We start from the raw sequence: 20,476 nt of genomic DNA on the forward strand, positions 1-20,476 counted from the left end.
GCAGCAATTTGCCTTTGCCTGTCCTGTTTCCATGACACTGCTCTCCAGCTTGTCCCTTAGAGATGAAAGTTCAAGGAGCTCCCTCAGCCTTTAATTATTGATACTGACAAATAATTAATCATTAGCTCTGTGGTTTCTAGGAATTCATAAAAGGAGCTATTTTGAATATGGTACATTTTATCTTCCAGCCCAATAACTACATATTTACCCTTCAATAGAAGTGGTAGACACATCTGGGAATTATTTCAAAATAATCCATGGATTGGGTGATAGAAAGGGGGATGCTGGTAGCACAGGGAAAACAAGAGCACGGGAAAACAAATAAATTGATGATTGTTTTCACTTGGCGATGGTTACACAAGAGAATGTTTTAGTAATCATTAATATTCTGCATTAACATTGTACTAATTTATGTATGTCTGAAACTTCATAAAATTCAGCACTAGAAATATAAAGTAAGCCCCTTTAAAGATAACCTGAGAGAACTCCTGGAAAATCAGTACTGATCTGTGACTTTAAAGTAAAAACATGAAGCGTGATGATTACAAGAGCAGTGGCCAAGATAATTCCCAACCAAACCCAAACGAACAATTATCGGTGATCTCCTACATTTGGTTAAAATGTATGTAATGGCATGTTGCACCATATAAAGCATTTAATGAGTATTTCTCATCCTTACCACTTACGGAGTCACTTGAGGAAACTTGTAATTTGCAAATGTCCCTTCAGCATGGAGAGATTCTGACTAACAGGGGCTAGGGAGAGTCTTGGACATCCGTGCATTGAAAAACAAACAAACAAAAAACTGCACAGGGCTGAGAACCTCTACAATAAGAAAACAGGTGCATTATTAAGCAAATACCATTGGCTACTTTAGGCAGGCATTTGCTCCACAGGCTGAAGGAAGAATAGAAGAAAACAGCAAGAAAAGTACCAAAGACTGGTTCTTGATCCTTCCATGTATTTATTCCTGACACTTAAAAATCAGAGAGGCCACAACTGGTCCACAGCTTGACAAATACCTGATTTGTGTAGAAAAGTGTGGGACTATCATTAAGCATTTAAAGAGAGACACATTTGAGGAGGAGAATGATGGCAGGAGCAGTGGCTGGCTACTAGCTAGAGATGTTCATAGCTTGAGAATACTTTAAAGTCATAGGATTTAGTTCAGGAAGCCAGCCAGGGCCAAATAAAAGCTGACACAACTCATCCATTGCTAAGGCACAAATCGCTCCTACGCTCAGGTCCCCGAAGCCACCTTGGCTCTCTGAGAGGTTTCAAATGGATTTGGCTGGAGGTTCATATTAACCCAGTGTTTCCGTGATTGTATGAAAAGCCTATTAAATCATAGTGTCTTGGAGTAGAACCCAAACATAAATTAAAAGTGTATTCTAGAGATCTAAAGGTGATTCCATTATGCAGCCAAATTTGGGGACTGTGAACATAAACTTGGTGAACCAATCTGAAACCACAGCTGCAAAAAAAGAGTTCCTCCTTCCTCATGAGCCGAGGCTGTCACCTGCTCTGGCCCATGTTTCTCCTGATTTCTCAGTGTAGGTTAAACCACTTTTCTTCACCCCACACCGTACTTTACCTGTGTCTTCACCTGCTGATTTGTTCCTAGGCTATGCTTCTCACTTTACAACTTCGACCGTGTCTTTGCCTTGCTCAAAAATTTCAAATGAACCCCACTCTGTCCTGGAGCCTCATAACCAAAACATAGTTATTGTCTCGGAACTTACAGAAAGGTACAATTCCAGGCCACATCTGGGTCTATTAAATTAGAATCTGTATTTACTAAGATCCCCAGGGGATTTATATGAGCATTTAAGTTTGAAAGGTATTATTCAAAAACACCATTCTCCAAAGTATATTTTGAAGGACACTCTCAAGGACAGAGAGTATCCTGCTTAGATTCAAGGTCACACCATTCTCTCTCTTTACAGGACATCAGTCCATTCAAAAAGTAGTTATTAAGTGACAACTATGTCCCATACTGTGTTGGGTTTAGAGGATCCAGCAGTGAAGATGACAGAAGTAGTCTCTGTATTCATGGACTTAGAGCAAGGGCAATATTGACATGGAAAGATAACTATGGGGATAGCATAAAAGGGGATGTGCAGGATGCCCTGGGATGATCTAGTTAATGAGGTATATTGGGGACAGCCTAACACATCTGGGAGATCTGGAACATGAGAAAAGCATTCCTGGGGAAAGTCTGCTAATGCAGGTCCCTGTGAATGCACAGGGTCAAAAGAGGAGGGGCATCTGAATACAGTGTCAACTTCAAACACAACAGGTGCAAAGGCCCAGAGCAACTACAGAAACGCTTGCCCAGTGCTTACTCCATGCAAGGCAGGGCTCTAAGCAATTGTCATTTATGTAGCTGTGACTATTAACCCTGTTGATAAACAAGGAAAACTGAGGCACAGAAAGATGAAGTAATGTGTCCCCATCACAGAACAAACTTTGAAACTCATCCCTGCCCATGGGGCTCCAGCGTCGTGTTCTTAGCTGTCACACTCTACGACGGCTGAGCTGGGAAGAACATAATACATTCAAGAAGCTGCAAAACAGACCGTATGCCCGGAGTTCAAGCAGTGTTTGTTCACAGATTCTTGTTTGTTTGTTGTTTTGTTTTTAAATCATCAGAAGGAGAGCGCATTACCATTCAGGAGCAGCTACTTACAACTCACATTTGGGGGGCCATCCCAAAGTGACCGAATCAGAATTTCTAGCCATGGAGCTGAAAATCTGCATTTTAGTAATGCTTCTAGATGATTCGGAAACAATAAAGTCTGAGGACCACAGGTTTAGAGGTACCATTTCCTTCAGTATTCTCCTCCTCCTCATAGCCCCCCCTAATTAACCCACAGTTATTTAATAATATACTGGCCCCAAGGTATAAACTAAACATGAGGGTAAATAGGATTGAAGTGGAAAGTTGGAATAAATTTGAAAATTGAATCTTTGCTCCTCCAGGTCCCCTGGCTGCCGGGCTGTGAAAAGAATTACCTAGGCTTGAAAAATTGGAGGCAAAAAAAAAAAAAAAAAAAAAAAAAAAAAAGACCACAGAGGCTTAGAACTATTTTCATTACAATGCCAACTATTTAAATAACTAATTGAATCTCTGGAAATTGAAGTAAAATTTAAAATTGCCGGAAGAGCAATTATTTCCCATGCTCTCTGATTCCTCCATCCTTAGCCAGTGCAGGAAGGCTCTCAGGCAACAGAGAATTTTCTTGAATGTAGAGTACATGCAAGAGCTGCAGCCGAAGTAATCACTGGCCACTAGGGCGCACTGGCTCAACAAAACTAATGTGCCTCCCCCAGCGTCAGGGGACCCTGACAGCTCCAACACCAATATCTGGCTGCCAAGGGGATGTTTTGTTAATTCAGTCTTTCTCGTAATCACTTAACAGAAGAATTATGCTAATCTCTCATGGGGAAGAAACTAAAAGAAATAGCCGAATCTCAATAAAACTCCTTCATCATAGCTTATTGTATTTTCCTGCATTTTCCCAATATTTATCTTTACTTTTCTTTGAATGTCTTTTAAAAGTATTCCCATTAAAATTCCAAAAGTCAGCCTCCTAGATGCTGCCTTTCAAATGGTTCAGACAGATCATAGCTTTTCTGTCCTTCTAGAAGCGGCATGACCTTGCCCATTCAGCTCACTTACTTTATATCCCATTCAAGAAAGTAAGTTTGGAAAAGTGTCTGGAGGAGACTGTTATTTTTATTCCTCAAAAAATCAGAAAAAATATTCTACTGTATTTTTCAAGGCTATTTCATATCCCAAATATTCATTTTAATGCTATCCATAAGGAAGCTCACTGGATACAACCATATCAATTCTGTGACAAAAGAACAGTACGAAGATGAAATGGCACAGGTTATGAAAACCTTAAACAGGTTCCCCAATATCACAATATAAGACACTGATGGGGACAATGTTCTGTAGCTGCCACTATCCCTTTACCGATCACTGAGAGGGCATTTGATGTGTCAGGGGCAGAACTATGTCAATGTTGGTTATCTTTTCACATCACACCCATGACAGCATGTGACACAAAAAATGTGGGGCATCCTGGATGCTCAGGGATGAATTTCCCAAGGAAAGGTGTGAATGCTCTCAATCTCTGGGTAAGGTTCTCTCCCCCCAGAACTGCATGCAGTGCTTCTTGCCCCTTCCTCCAGGAGGCTAGTACAGCCTTGTCCTGCCTGAGAGGACATGACTACCCAGAGGAGGCTAGGATGTGTGGGGGTTCAATAAACATTTCTAAGAAAGAGGGTCATTTTACCAAAGTGCTCCTGTGTGTTTTTAGGACGTAGTTATTAAGTATCCCAGATCATTGCCTTCCACACACACCCAGGTGTATAAAGTATCACCATTTATAATAAAGAAACACAAATCTTATATTGTCAATTCCTACACATATTCAATGCTTTTTACATATCTGCCCTTGTTCTTTCATAGGCTTATATTTATCAGTGATGTAAGCACAATGCTTAAAGGCCCTACAGGCTAATAAAGATGCCTCTAGTCAGACTCCCAGCACACAGGAGCCACAAAGAAACGGTGTCGGTGATAAGGCTTTATAAGGAACCACATGTGTATGGCTGTACAAAACACTGCAACAGGGTTCCCAGAGGATGAGCACTGCTGCAAGGCCCTCCGGGGATGTTATGGCATCTACTAACTGAATATGTTTTCCCTGCCAAGTCCTGATGGATCTGGAAATCCAAGACTTCATTTACAAGTTTTACCAACCGTGTTTGCCGTGTGTGCCAGGGGGACATGCAAATGGAAAAGAAGGATGCTCACATTCTACAGTCTCTCATTTATTTAGCAGTAGGGGAATACAATTCAGGTGGTAGGAAGAAAAGCACTAAAACCAGAATGCACCGACCTGGTTGGCAGGACCTCGGGCAGGGCGTCCACTCACTGAAAGCTGTCACAATACAGTCTTTTTTGCACGGGAGAAGGCAAGGACGCACTGTTTCAGGCCGAGTTGAATCTGGACATCTGTCAATGTGAAGACACAATATCAATGCCTCTTGGAAGAAGTAAGTGGTTTAGCGGAGAACTATAGGATTTCAGAACAGAAAACATGGAGGCCCTGATATTCCTTCTATAGACAAGGAAGAGAGAGCCAGGAGGCTGCTTGCCCAAGAGCTCCCAGCCAGAAGCGAGTCGAAGGCAATGTCAGCTCTCTTGACCTAAAGACCAAAATACTTTCCACTCATCCAGGAAAAAAGCAATCCCTGAAACTAATGAAAGTAAATGCCTTCACCAGAAAGTGTCATCATCAGCATCAATTCAAAATGACTTTTTTTTTTTCAGAACGAATATATCTGATATATTTTTTGAAAAGCATTTTATTCAGGGTAATATATCAAATCAGTGATATTCTACAAAAGGAATAGGAAAATACAAGCCAATATATGAATATATGACCATACTGGGAAACAAAAATTATTGAAAACCATGTAAATGTACTCTACCTCTTTGATAATGGAACAGAATTTTAAAATATTTAAGCGATTGGCAGGTATCTCTTCAGAACATGTAGAGTGATGACCAAAATATGACAGATGACAAATGTCAAATATACTAACTAGCATCAACTAGAGAAACACTGCAGTTCCGTTATTTTGCTAATAATAAATGCTCTCACTTGGGAGGAAAATCTACAGTCAATTGATTCATAATCACTTGGAAGAACTAACGTCTCAGAAAATGGCAATCAAGACTTTGTTTTCTTGCCTGCTTACTTGTTTTATGAACACAGAGGGCTAAAAACTACATTATCTTCTAAGACTGTGATATGCCAAAAAGTAAAATAGGAAAGCACTCAGCAATGTATATTTGCATTTTAAATTCTGTCCCCAGAAGTTCCTCATAAAGCACATAAATGCCGTGTGGGTAAAACTTAACAGCATGAGCTCTGGTATTAAGTAGGCAGTGCTGAGTTAAGGGCTTTGGCTAGCTTCTTTCATTTATTCCTAATGACAACAGTGAGAGGTAGTATAACCTTCATTTTTACATGATAAACTGAGGCACTGGAATAATCAACAATGGACCCAAAGCCACATGGGGAGAGACCATTTGAGAAAACTTATGAAAGGGAAAACAAAAACAAAACACCAGTGTAGCAAGTTCAGACAATCAACAGACCTTCTTGAAGGACAGAAGAGAAAATAGAGGAGATAAAGTTAATGAGGCAATAATGAATTAAAAAAAAAAAAAAAAACGCAGAGAGCTGATGAAAGAATGACAGTTCAGGTGAAAAGTCCACCAACTGAATACAAAATGACGAACATGACAACGCAAAGGCTATCCAGTTTTTAAACATCAAGAAAAAGTAAGAGAATAGTCAATAATGGTTGTGGGAGAAGAGGAAGAAAGATCTGTCATCCAAGAATCTGGCTGACATCAGACTTCATCAATTTAGAGAATGATCAAAATGAAAACATTTTCTTGGTTTTAAAACTTGAAAAACAATATATAAGCCAAACGTGGAAGACTGAACTTGACCCTGGAACAGAACGTACATGCTATCATTCGGGCCACCATCAGGTAAAGACACCATGGACAAAGCAGGGGGGATGGAAGGGGAGGGAGACAAGGAGCGGAGGCTTGGATGTGCTTATCTGACAAAGCCGGCAGGCCGAGTGACGATCTAAATATAAATGAAAACAGAAATAAAGTTCTAAAAAGATCAATCAAAAGTACTATTGCAACCTACTCACAGAACACCAACAATCTGGGATTTGAGACAGGACTTGGTGTAAATGGGCTAAGGTTCATTGTTTTCATGAGAGGGAATCAGGAACGGGCAATTTAAATCGATAAGTGAGGAGATGTATGAATGACATGTGGGAAATGTATCATCTAGAGTTAAGAGGTAAACATGAGAAAGGGAAGAGAACGAAAAATATACACTTGTGTTTGCTTGTACTGACATAAAGATACAATGGATGGAGATAAGACACTATAAGTGGCTGCCAGTGGCAGGACAGGGGGCAGGGAGAGAGGGGTGGGAGCAGGGCTGGAAGCATCCGATCAGGCTTCTCTTTGTTATGTATTTCTCCTTGCATGTCATTATGACTTGTGAACCATGTGAAGGCTTACCAAGTCAAAACAGAGAGAGAGAGACAGAGACAGAGAGAAAACAGAACAACTGTTAAAATGTAGTTGTGATTGTGTTTGAGATGTGGGATACTAAACGGAGCAGGAGATGGGTGGGACCTGTTGCTGGTCGTCATTAGTCTCTCTGATTTTACTTCTTCTATGGACTATATAACACTTGGATAAAAATGGAAAATGGAGACACAGAAACAGAATTGCTCAATAAATTATTATTACTGGCATTATTATTAATCCTTAGCATATGCAGAAATGCCGTCTATCAAAGAGATCAACTCAATAAACAAAACAAGAGGAAGAAGAGTGTGTTTGTGAGAATATAGTGTTACTTAAACAAGCTACTCAGGTAAGGAAAATTTATGTCATACTTTACAAAAGATAGCAAAAGCCACTAAAACCATTCCCAAGTCCTTTATTCACGCTCTGAGATCTAGTAAAATTAAACTGAGCTGTTGTTTATTCTAACTCCTCTCCAACAGTGCCTGGTGTATGGCTGGAAATGAAAGTGTGACTTGAGCAACACCAGCTTTCCTCATGCTCAGTGGGGCAGCAGGGGCCCCATGCTCAACCAACCACCTCAAACTCACTCATCCATGGGCAACATAGCCCGGAAATATCTGTGGCACTGGCTTTGGGCTTTCTGGAGAGGGAGGCTGATCCTGTAGGGATTTTGCTCACATCAGTTAGGAGTAGGTGTTCATTTCTTTTAGGGAACTGACACTGCCTACGTGATTTACCCCTGATTAGCAACACTCACAATAAACACTCGCTGTGCATAGTACCCACTCTTCCTAATACAGCCCCTTTCTCTCTGCATGTTCTTCCCTTCAGTCCATAAGAGAAAAACAGTATCATCTCCTTAGTGGCAAAGATCAAGCTGAGGTTATTTTGCTTTTATAGAGGCCATGAGCTGGAACGTGATTTCTGGTCAGACAGGAGCCAAATATTCTCTTGTCAGTGAAAACGGTTTTTTAGTTCACTTCTTTTGCCAGTAAGGTTGACCTTTTCTGCAGGGGTTCAACTTCCTCTTGCTTTCCATTCACATGATGTCTACCCCTTCAAGAATCATCATATTTCTCATATTCATAAATTTCTTCATAGTCTTCAAAAATACTCTCTTTGACCATTAGCAACATGTGTGCCCCCCCCCACTTCCATACAAGAAAAACTGTAAGGTTTATTTTCTGTGTTGTTATACGGACATTGACCAAAAAAAAGGCTTTTGACCACTTTCATGCTGTTTGCGTGTGTGTGTATATATGTGTGTGTGTGTCTGTCTATGTGTGTCTGTGTGCCTGTGTATGCATGCACGATACATAAACTAAATTTTTTTTTTAATAACTTTATTTTTTATAAACATATATATATATATATATTTTTTTTTCCCCCAGGGGTACAGGTCTGTGAATCTCCACGTTTACAAACTTCACAGCACTCACCATAGCACATACCCTACCCAATGTCCATAACCCCCCCCCAACCCCCCTCTGCCCAGCAACCCTCAGTTTGTTTTGTGAGATTAAGAGTCACTTATGGTTTGTCATAAACTAAATTTTAATTTGATGGTGGAACTCCATCTTATATCATATCTTCAAAGTGCCATATTTTAGCTCAGTGTAAATATTTAATAACAGCAAGTGAATGATTGAATAGCATTCAATGTTATTGGAGCCTGAAGATAAATAAATCTCTGGAGATATTAGGCTAATTCATCCGGCCATTTCCAAAACAAAATTAAAGCCTTAAAACCTAGGGAAACATATGGATTCACTTTTTAGTTAGTAAACAAAGCATGGCACCTTAGCTTTTGTCCTAATTTATACTTCCTAATTTCACGTAATGCTCAGACTCTAGACTGGCAGCGCTCTCAATAAAAGGATGAGTGTATTTCATTTCAGCACATATATTTCCTTGGACCAGCCCTGGAATGCTCTATAACTCTTACCTCGTTGTCGCCCCGTAGCCTTCGGCTCCTTATAAGCACGGTGCTAAAATGCATCAAACTGAGGTACAAAGACCTGCCATTTTTTAGTTACGCCTTCATAATCAAGATGCAGAGACAATGCTCCATTTCTTTGATCAGTCCTGCTACCCAGGAACCAGTGCACGTCTCAGTCAGCTATTGGGGCAAACCTGCCAACTCTGTCAACATTAAATGTTTAAATGGAACTCTGTATTATTCTATCTTACACAATGCCAGGTGTTTTCACATTAAAGGCAGAAAGTGCCTTATCAGGACTTTCAGAAGGCTCCAAATTGTGTGCTTTTAATCTTTTTTAATATTATTTTTTGTACACTGCAACTGAAAAAAAAAAAAAACAATGAATAGTGAAACAAAACCAAACAAAACCCCAGAACTATCCCAATGAGCTCTCACTTCTGTTCCACTTCTGCCCTGGCTAGTTTTCATTTTCTGATACGATCAGTTCTATTACTCATACAATGGTAACAGTCTCACCTATACAACTGAATAGAAACCAAACGCCAACCCAGGGAAGCGAGAACTTGCAAGGAACTCGGCCTCCCAGTGCAGTGGGCTTGGAGATAAAACACATTATATGAGCCCATCCGTTCCATGGAGAGTTGCTTCCTTCTCCCCTGAAGGCCCCTCCTTCTTTAGGATGTTTTCTTCTCCTTTGCTACTCCTATTCCCATACCCCCACCCCAAGGATTTCACAAATGGCAGGGAATCTCTTTCCACTGCAACAGCTTTCACATAAAAAAGAACAAAAATAGATATTTTTCCAAAGGGCAGAGTAAAATATATTTTCTACTGATGATAGTTTCACTATCTCACTATGTGCTTCACTGGACGCTAGTTATTAATTTCTTAGCTCAATTAATGTCCTTAACCTAAAAATTTCTAATAAATTTTACTCAAGTCAATTCAGGTTCCTCATATTTAGCAGGGTTCTTTGGAGACATACAGTAAGAATTCAACCTAAGTTGTTAGGTCTCCAGCTTCATTAGCTGTGTAAAAAGTAATCAGCAATGCCTCTGTGTGTGTGTGTACGTGTGTGTGTGTGTGTGTGTGTGTGTATGTTAGGGAAAATATCTGTACAGTTCATTTTTTGTGATGGTAAGCCGAGCAGAACTAGGGGTTATTTACAATAATGACATGTATGTGCTCAGACTTTTACAAAAAAACAAAAACAACTGTCATTTGAAGTAATTATAAAAATAGAAAAGGGGCTCCCAGATCATATAATCCAAATTCTCATGTCCAAATAGTCCTTTAAATGTGACAATTTATTTGGTGTTGCTCTTAATTCTAATATCCCTTTGCTAAGGAGTAAACAAACCGTATTCATATCAAGTGGATTTTTCCTATTCTGGTTTAGAGCTGTAAAGTTTGTGTCAGGGAGAAGACCAAACATCAGGCACGCCAAATTTTCTCATCACAGTAAGGAATAATAGTTTGCTGCATTTTATATGCAGAGTTTACTACCATACCTAAGCCATATTTAATTTTATTTGTATATTCAAGCTGATATTTCATGCATCCTTTTTAAGCAGCTGAAAATTTACATCATAAAAATGAACATTATCAAGGCTGCAACCCAGACCAAGATAAAAGAAATTCTCATGTCTGCATAATATCTTTATAAGCCTTTTAGGATGATACCATAACCCCATGACTTAGATTTTCACCTGAGCCACATGATATGTAAAATATTTTTGTCCACGTTTGGCTAGAACTCTCACTGATTCGATCAGTCCATGCAGTGTTACGCATACCAGAAAAGTTGCAAAACACAATTGACATAATTTGATATTCCAAAGAACAGAACAAGCAATGTAGAGTCAGGTCTAAAGCAGAAATAATATTTATGAATTAATAAGAGTAGAAGGTCATACATCTGATCTAGTCATTACTCTCTACGGCAGTCCCCTTTGCCAAAATGTAGGATGATAGATAACGTAATTTTTCTTGAACAAAGGATAGACCTCAGCTTTTCTCAATCTTCTACAATTCATACTCAATCCTTGATAAACCCTGTAATTTTCCTACATATCAATCTTGTTCAGTCCTGGATTCCAGCCATTTATGGTACACTAACTATATGTCAGACATTGTGTTAACGTGTGGGGTTGCAGCAATTAAGAACATCCAACTCCAGCCCTCTAGAAGCCACCCTTGGAGAGAGAGAGAGAGGGGAGGTCTTCTGGACTATGTTTCACTGCAAGTCATATCCTCTCCACTTGCATCTGCACAGCCATCAGCTCACAGGTTGCTCCAACCCCAGCAGGACCTGGCCAGTCAGCACTACTTCTGCCATCAGTGGTTCACTTCCCTCCACTGAGCTCCTACGACTTTCCTCACACAACTATTGTGGTTTCCATGCCAGTTGGGATAAGCCCCACAGCCTAGTATCAAGGTGCCCCAAGGTGAAATTAATCAGGTGTTTTGAGTTCCCTAGGACAGCAATGCAAACTGGATAGAATTAGAGGGAAGAGCAAATGTGTCTGCCCACGTTGCCAGGAAGGGTAGGGTTATCTTCAAAAGGATGGGTCAGGGCTTGATGCTGTCAGAAAATGTTCTCCTTCAGTTTCTGCTTCTTTCTGAGCATCATTTCCACTCCCTTTGCCTGCTTTTTCTTCCAGGACCATGCCTATGGCAACTGTCAATTCATATACTTAGAGCCTCATGACCAGAATGAAAAGAAGGTTTCATTTTCCCAATTCAGAAATTCCCAGAGAAAAGTTCTAAGTGGCCTTGTTTGTGACACTAGACAAAAGATTGAGCATGCCCATCCTGGGGATCTATCACTTCTGTGATGGCGGTGGGGTCTTCCACCACAAGGAACAGCCTAGTTGAAACAAGCCATTAGGAAATCTCCATGGACAGGACGGTTACCCAGTCACTGTACACTTCATAGGTCCCTTACAGTTTCTTTTCCACAAGGCTTCCCACATGGACTGAGGAAAAGTCACACCTCCTCATTTGGTCTAGTGATAAAACTCCCACAGCTGAGTTCTCTGCCTAATTACTCTTTTCCTCTATCACTTGCAATTGTCCCTGACCTTTTTTGATATCTATATCCTAGTTCCCACATCCAAATTATTCTACTACTTTTGTTTTGTTTTGTTATTTAACTGTCTATCTTCAGGAGCAGAGTCTAACATGTATGGGATCATAACCTACTTACAGGCATGAATTAGTCTATTCAAATGGCTATATGGATTTATTGCCCACTGTGCAAGAGATCAACAGAACCCATCAGAGAGTGTTAACACAACCCTATCCTTTCAAAGTGGAGAACTTAGCCTCACATTGACCTAGTCTTTACATGATTGAAAAAAACACCAGAAGTACTGAGATGGGGTCAAGAAAATTTTGGATTACTCAAACAGATTCATTATTTGTGGGCCACACTTGCTTTCCACTGGCTAATGCATGTATTGTAACTTTACTAATGATCCATATTATAATTCTACCTTTGTTTTTGAGAGATTTATTCTAGTCTTTAAGAGTCAAACACACTTTCAATAAGTTATTGGAGATACCTTTTGGCCATCACTTGTCCCACGTGATTCTTGACACAAAAGACCCTCCGTGTCTGAATGCCCACACCACATGTAGCTTCTCCAGTCCAGCCAATGGTTGCATTAAGAGCAGTTACCAGTGTGTCTTCAGAACAGGGGCCCCAAGGTAGTGTCTCCCAGTAGAGCTGCATACAGGAATGGTCATTGCATGAACGATATTCTTGGAGGGCCTGATTAGGGGGACATGGTTTTCCACCTGTGAAAATCAAAATCCAAAAGAATACATAGTTGTTGCTGTTGTTATTACCAGGTTACTATTGTTATGTCGTTCTTATTTTTGTTGTTTTTGCTGTTTTAATGGTCGAGAAAGATGGTATTTTTGACACAGGATTCCAAAGGCTTGGTGTCTGTACCCTTCTGCCCAATCTAGGGCCATGGCCCTTTTGTCCTGAGTACAATCAGAGGGCAGTATCTTTCACTTTTCCCTCCTAATAGGCAGCAGTATACACAGATTAGACCAAAAACAACAACAGGAACTACAACAACAAAAGACAGATTCCATTTCCCACCTCTGCATTATGTATCTCTGAGATAAACTCCAAAGAAATCTGCTTTTATTTTAGTAACATGATGACTACATAAATTAGTCAGATACAGTAGCCATGACCTTGAAGTGATAACAGGTCAAATACACACACTTACACACACATTACCTGTACCTGGCCTCTTTTTCCTAAGAGAGCATTTTTTTTCTCAGAGAATCATTTCAAAACACCCACTCTCCATCAAGCAATGCATTTTACTGCAATTTGAGAAATCCAGAAGTGTCTCTTAAAGTTTGGCAGAAGAGAGTCCATCTTTACACTCTGAAATAATACCTGACAATGTGATATCTACTGGCAGGGAGACCAGACAGATGTGCATCCTTACACTCCTGGGTGAGTCAGAAAATCAAAATTCATTACTGTCTTTTCTTTCACATTTTTATATCCATGTAAAAACTGGCATTTATCTAAAGTATTGATTTTTTTCCTACTCTTCCACCCTATGATGTTTTATTCAGTGGGCCAAATGCTCAAAAAGATTTGTGACCTTGGTTTTGTTATTCCTGTTATTTTTTTCCGATTAAATACTACTGATTTTTTTCTCCTTCCAGAATATAAAAGACAAGAGCGGGAAGCAACTGCACTTTAAGAATATGAAAATCTTCATTCATCTTGACCCTGGCCCCATTTTTCAGGATCACAGAACAGAATTTTGTTTCAAAAGGAGCTCCTCACAGCCAGTAGCCACACTATCCTGCTGTTCTAACTGAGCCATAGGCAGACAAAGCCAAGGGAGAGCCTGAAAGAAAGGACACATTCGTCTGGGGACAGGGACCATTGCTATACATGATAGAAACAGCTGCTCCTCCAATTTGTTCTGATGTCACCCGAGTACATTTCCATAGCACATTTAAGCTTCTTCAAAGCCATTTTCAGAGCCTTCATCTTCTTCCCTCTCACAACACGCCAGCATGACAGAACAGGAAATCAGGCCGACGTTAGTGGCAGTTCCTGGTCAAGAAGCCGTATCTCTTGATTCCTCGTTTGCAGCCCTTTTTACCAGACATATTCCAATTATATTCCCAAATGTATGAGCCATCTGAACCTGGATGTGTGTCAGTCAAACCTTGTTTTTTTATCCCCAAGAAGGTGTAATGAAAAATAACATCCATCTGACTGCCATGGCCTATACATAAGTTTGGGCTAAGATAGTTCATGTAAATACAGTACTCAGTCTAGAGTAACTAGAGGATTAAAGAGAAAAGGCATGCATGGAAATGAGACTAAATTTTGATTCCGGCAATAGAGCTATCACCTGTATGTGGCTACTTCCACAATATGACTTTCTCAGTTGCCTACTAGAAAAAAAATAAGAACTAGGCAATTGACTCCACTGTTGAACCCTTTACTATTACTCACCTTCTCCCGCCAATGCCAGGATAGTCCTTGACCTGGTCTGTTTCCCATCTGAGTTTTTATTTGAACAAGACTGGGAACAAGATGACCACTCTGTCCACTCGCTCAGCACACAATCCATTCGGCAGGGAATTTCACAAGCCATCCTTTCAGGAGGCGGGGATGCTGGGCAGAGACTCCCTGATACATCTTCTCCTGTAATCAACCAGGTTGAGACAGATGCTGATTAATGCACAGTTAAGGACAGTTAAGGAACATTTAGGTGTATTGCTTCCTCTGTTACTTCACTGTAGCCGAGAGGACTTCACCTGGTGTCTAAACCAATAAAGTGTGAAAAATGATGGCTTCTTCAGCAATTCATAATATTTACGTCGAGGAAAACTGCCAGGAGATCATTTGGCATTTAGAAAGGTAGATGCCACAGCAAAACTCTCATTTGTCATCCTTCACAAGGACAAAATGGGCTTCTTCCAGGAATAATTTAGCCATGGATGACTACGGATGGACATGATTGACCTTGTTTTGACAACCACGTGTAGTAAGTATACGTGTTTCTGCAAAACAGGCGCCAGAGTAGTCTGTTGGTATGCAAACCTCAATTTATGTTGAACATTCTCTCCTATGCTATAAAGAGTTACATCATTCTAATTATCCATAGTGTGTTTTTTTTATCTCCAAAACTGTAACCTTAGGCAAAGTTATCACATGATGGTTCTTTTGTTCTGTTTGGACCTCATGGTAAATAATACCAAACCAAAGTGGAAAGGGACATGTGGTTAAAATTATATAATGTAGACACAAAAGTTGAAAGCCCAAATGAAATTTTCCATAATACATTTATTAGTCCCCCTCTGAATGATCTGATGAATTATTCAAATGAAAAAACACACATATATATATTTAATAATGGGGGGGTAGTTTTGTTTGTTTGTTCACAATGAACAGATGTTAAGACTAAAGGGATCATATCTAAGTTACTTTTCTATATCTCAAATAACTATAATAATTTTAAAAATTCTCTTTTAGGTTATTTACTTCGTATTCTTATAATCCTAGTGTTACTCTTCATGAATAACAGTTCAACTCTTAGTATTTGCCCTGTTCACTCTCACCTCATAAAAACAGAAGACATGAAAAATAATGATGTCATTTATAGTTTGAAGTAACAACACAAAGTATGGAATGGCATCTACAGGAAAGAGGGAATTTTATCTCTGTGACTTTACACCCGTGGAATTCTCCTGTCATAATCTGCTTGATGCAAAATAATAACTAATGTTTATGGGGCATCTCCTCTATGCCAGGCACTATCCTTGTAAGAAGCTCTTGGAGGCAGGTATAACCCATTTCGTTTTAAAGATGAGGAGTCAGTGGTTCTGGAAGGAAAACTTGCTCAGGGTCAAACAGGCCTGAGTTGGGAATCAAATTAAAACTTTCTGAATCCAAAACTTCTGCTTTTCCCATTAACCACATTGTGTCTAATTCCAAGGAGATGGATATTCCTTTGCTGAGGAAGTAAATAAAACCAGCCGACAGTGAGCAAGACCACCTGGAGGAGAAGACAGTACACTGTTAATATCTGCATTCATATTTGTAAATGAGGCCAGGCTCATTGCCCCTGAGGTACAAATAAAACTTTTCAAGCATATTATGAGAAGTAATAGAGATTCTAGCAGATAATCAAGCTGAAAGGCCAGTCCCAACCATTCTCTTTTCAGTCTTAATCCATTTTCAGGTTGAGTCCACACTGTATTTTATACATATATATATACATGCACACAGATAGTCTTCCTCTGCCACACACACACACACACACACACACCCTAACATGGCTGAAGAATGGTGCTTTCCCAAGTACAGAAGCAAGGAGACCAAACAAATGCCCAACCTGCATCTAATCAAAAGTCAATTTTCACATTTGTGAATATTATTAATATAATTTTTATACAAAGCTTTTTTTTAAGATTTTACTTATTTGAAAGAGAGATCACAAGTAGGCAGAGAGTCAGGCAGAGAGAGGGGGAAGCAGGCTCCCTGCCGAGCAAACAGCCCGATGCGGGGCTCAATCCCAGGACCCTGAGATCATGACCTGAGCTGAAGGCAGAGGCTCAACCTACTGAGCCACTGGGTGCCCCTACAAAGCATTTTAAAGCAGTATCTGGCAAAGCACTTTTTTTGGTGAATAATAGGCATTAGTAGGGCTCTTAAAAAAACTGAGAGAAAAGTGTGAATACTGAGTTAAAACAGTAAACTTGGTCTCACTACTGAAGAACTACTCAGAGTGTTGAAAATGCCAATGTACAGTGTAAATTTCCTAGGGTGGTAAAGGTGGGTAGTGTTTTTGGCCTTATTGGACCAGTGACCATCCTTTTTTGAGAATAATATCTCGTAGAAGTGGTATTTTTATGAATATATTTTCAGAAAACCAAGCCTTCAAGAGTTATACAAATATCAAATACTATTTGATGAATATGTACTATGTCCAAGGCATATGATGAGGTAAAAATTGACAAAGATACTATTATTTACCCCCCTCGAGTTCATGATTCATAACAGAGATGAGCTATAAACATATACAGAGAAAACTTAGTCCAAAGTAAATGCCAAATTCCAAAGATGTGTTTCCAACAGAAAATACTATAGTAGCTCAGGGAAGAGAAGGTCCTCTGGGGTCTAACATGATAGCAGAAGGCTTTCAACAAGGAAAAACAGAATGGTAGAAACTTGGTGGAAATGAAAGAGGCTACTTCAGGCAATGAAAGTACCAACAAAAGTAGGGTGGTAGGAAAATACAATGTATTCAGAAGACAAAAGGGAAGCTGCCAGAAGAGAAGAGGAAATCCACTTTGGAAGAGTGATTTGACATTAAATTATGAATGACTTAGAGAGACACACAACTTCTGTCATATTTCTGCCTTCCTTAAATTCCCAGTTGCTCAGGTTTGCCATGACCCAAATTTAACACCCGCTGCAATCATCATTCAGCACCCTCAGTATTCATGTCAGGAGCTCAAATGCTTTTTAAAATCTAAGCTTTCATGTCAACTGATATACCTATTTCTTCAGTGCAGTTAAATGTCAATAATCCCACCAACATTTTGATAGCTTGTCTATACAGGCTAATTCATACATGGGAGCAAACAGATGAAATTTTCTTTAGGGAAACCAAACCACTAGTCATAAGCAGGGTCTTTAATTTGTGAGTGAGCTGCACAACGGGATCCTAGTTACAAAGTGTCCTAGCTGTATACAGTTAAGTGTTTACAGGCAAATCCTAAAAACAAAATAAAAATAAATGAAGGGGAATCCTAGCACCACTTATCCTCTTGAGTATGTCACCTAACTTTCTGGAACCTCAGTTATTTCATCTGTAATAAAGAAATAAAAACACTTTTCAGAGATATTCTAAGGATTATAAATCATTTATGCAACATACATAACAAGGCTTCTAGCATATGGGACAGCTCTCAATATACACAAACCTTTAAAAAAAAAAAACTGTTGTTTTCAAAGATGTAAGCCACAAAAACCTAATGGTCTTCTTTATCTGAAAAATCTAGAGATTTATGTCACTGCCATGGAAAGCAATTGCTTTGCCACTCATATACGTGTACAAATAACCACCAACAGCTTCACAGGCTGGTTCAAATAAACTATAAAAACTATATAATTATCCAGATCATTTTATTTATATGGCTGGTGAATCTAAACCATTTAAAAGCCAAAAATAAAGCACTTGAGCCTGAATAACCTCATCTGCCCATCCACATCAGTATAATTACCTTCCCATTGTATAGAGAGAATCCATCTCAAAAGAAGAGCATTTATACTTTCCTGTTTTCATTTTCTCGGATGGATCAATGAGACCAACTGAAATCTCAGGCAAGCATGGAAAATAAAGTGGCACATGGGACAGAAACTTAGCCATTAATAGCGATTTCCACAAGCTCTGATAATCTAATGTCATAATAAAATAGAATATATTTAAGAGGGAAATTGAATTCATCTTTCAAGAAGACTGTGAAATTGCTTCCAGCCCTCATCAGCCTCCCTAGGATCAATAATGACAAATTCCGCATTCCCTCTTCATGGAGTAGATGTATTTAAACCGATTGTGACTCTGAGAATATGGGATGTGATGCTGCTTCAACGTGGCCACTCTATTTTTTTTTTTAATAATTTAACATGGTGAAATTCACATTATGTACAATTAACCACTTTAGAGTAAACACTTTAGTAACATTTAGTAAAGCACAATGTTGTGCTACCACTACCTCTATCTGGTTTCAAAACATTTTCATCACTCCAAAATAAAACTGTTTACCCATTAAGCATTTTCTCTCCATTACCCCCTCCTCTTCTCATACTCTGGCAGGCACCAAGTTATGTTCTGTCTCTACAGATTTATTTCTTTTGAGCATTCCGTATTAGTGGAATTATACAATTACTGACCTTTTGTGTCTGGCTTTATTCACTTACCCTAATATTTTGCAGGCTCATCCATGTTGTACCATATACATATTTTATTCCATTTTATGATGGAATAATATTCCATTGTATGTATATGCCACAATTCCTTTATCCATTCATCTGCTGATGGACATCTTTTGGCTATTGTGAATAGTGCTGTTATGAACATGCTTATATATGTACTTGTTTGCTTGCCTGTTTTCAATTATTTTCAGTATATGCCCAGGAGTAAAATTTCACGGTCATATTGATCACTCAGTTTTGTTTGTGTTTCTGAGGACTGTGGCATAGATGGCCAGATGACTAGATCTTGGCCATAGTTCACACTATTGTCCTCTGTCTTCCCATTTCTAGCTAAAAGCAAAAGTACTTAGATGAAGGAAAGATTCCTGAGCATATGAATATGCTCACAATTCCCTAAAAATGTTCTTTTTTCCAGTTCAAATACTACTTACAATATAAAGAGCTCATGCAAACTCAATGGCTACTGGTCAAGCAACCATCTAAATTTAATGCTAATAAGGTATCAGAGTTTGGGTTTTTCACAGCAAACTAGTATTCAAACTACACCTATGCTATATACTACATCCTATAACATTCTTTGTTTTGCGATCTCTAAGGAATTAGAATTTAATATTGTGAAGTACCATCTATCTTTTATATTTTTTAAGATCTATCCATTTCTTTTAGAAAGAGAGAGTGGGGGAGGGAGAGAGAGAGAGAGAGAGAGAGCATGAGTGGGGGGGTGGGGCAGAATGAGAGAGAGCAAGAGAATCTCAAGCAGACTCCCTGCTAAGTGCAGAGCCCAACAAGAGGCCTGACCTCATGACTCTGAGATCCTGACCTGAGCTGAAATCAAGTTGGACACTCAACTGACTTGATTCGCCCAGGCGCCCCTATCTTTTATAATAACAGAACAAACAACTATAATTCTTAGTTTTCTCACCTATATTATGTGTACAAGAAGAGAAAGGATTATAAACAAAATGGAGGAAGGAAAGAGAAACTCAGCTATTCACAAATCTACAGTACAATGTGGAAAGTGGACCAACATTTGTCATTATACAAACTTCAAACTACCTTGCTCTCCCCCAGATAATGTACTCTGGGTACTTTATTGATATTTTTTCTTGATATTATTATACTACCTATGGAAAATAATGAAACAGTTATTGAAAATACTCTACATGTCATAAAATTTTATGTCCTATTTAAATCTCAGAAAAGAATGCTAATAAATGTTGATTAAATGCTTGCCAACAGCTGAATAAGATATCAACAGATAATACATGGCAAATTTACTAGAATTGATATGCACTTAATTTCATTTTTAAATTTAAATGTTACTTTCTTAAAGGTAAGCAGCCCCTGGCCACTTCTGGAATGAGACCTTAATCAGCTAAGG

At 39.1% G+C, this 20,476-nt stretch overlaps 1 protein-coding gene across 1 annotated transcript in view; it reads right to left on the minus strand.

The window, feature by feature from the left end:
* Positions 1 to 20,476, minus strand: part of THSD7B (thrombospondin type 1 domain containing 7B) — an 856,222-nt gene that overhangs the window by 373,927 nt on the left and 461,819 nt on the right. The window contains exons 8-10 of the mRNA XM_032856149.1: positions 14,605 to 14,796; positions 12,662 to 12,896; positions 4,914 to 5,029 (exon numbers count right to left, since the gene is read on the minus strand). Coding sequence (XP_032712040.1) covers positions 4,914 to 5,029; positions 12,662 to 12,896; positions 14,605 to 14,796 — 543 coding nt within the window. The remainder of the gene's footprint in view (positions 1 to 4,913; positions 5,030 to 12,661; positions 12,897 to 14,604; positions 14,797 to 20,476) is intronic.

Source organism: Lontra canadensis, unplaced genomic scaffold (assembly GCF_010015895.1).
Source record: "Lontra canadensis isolate GAN:19392208 unplaced genomic scaffold, GSC_riverotter_1.0 scaffold11, whole genome shotgun sequence".
Taxonomy (NCBI): domain Eukaryota; kingdom Metazoa; phylum Chordata; class Mammalia; order Carnivora; family Mustelidae; genus Lontra; species Lontra canadensis.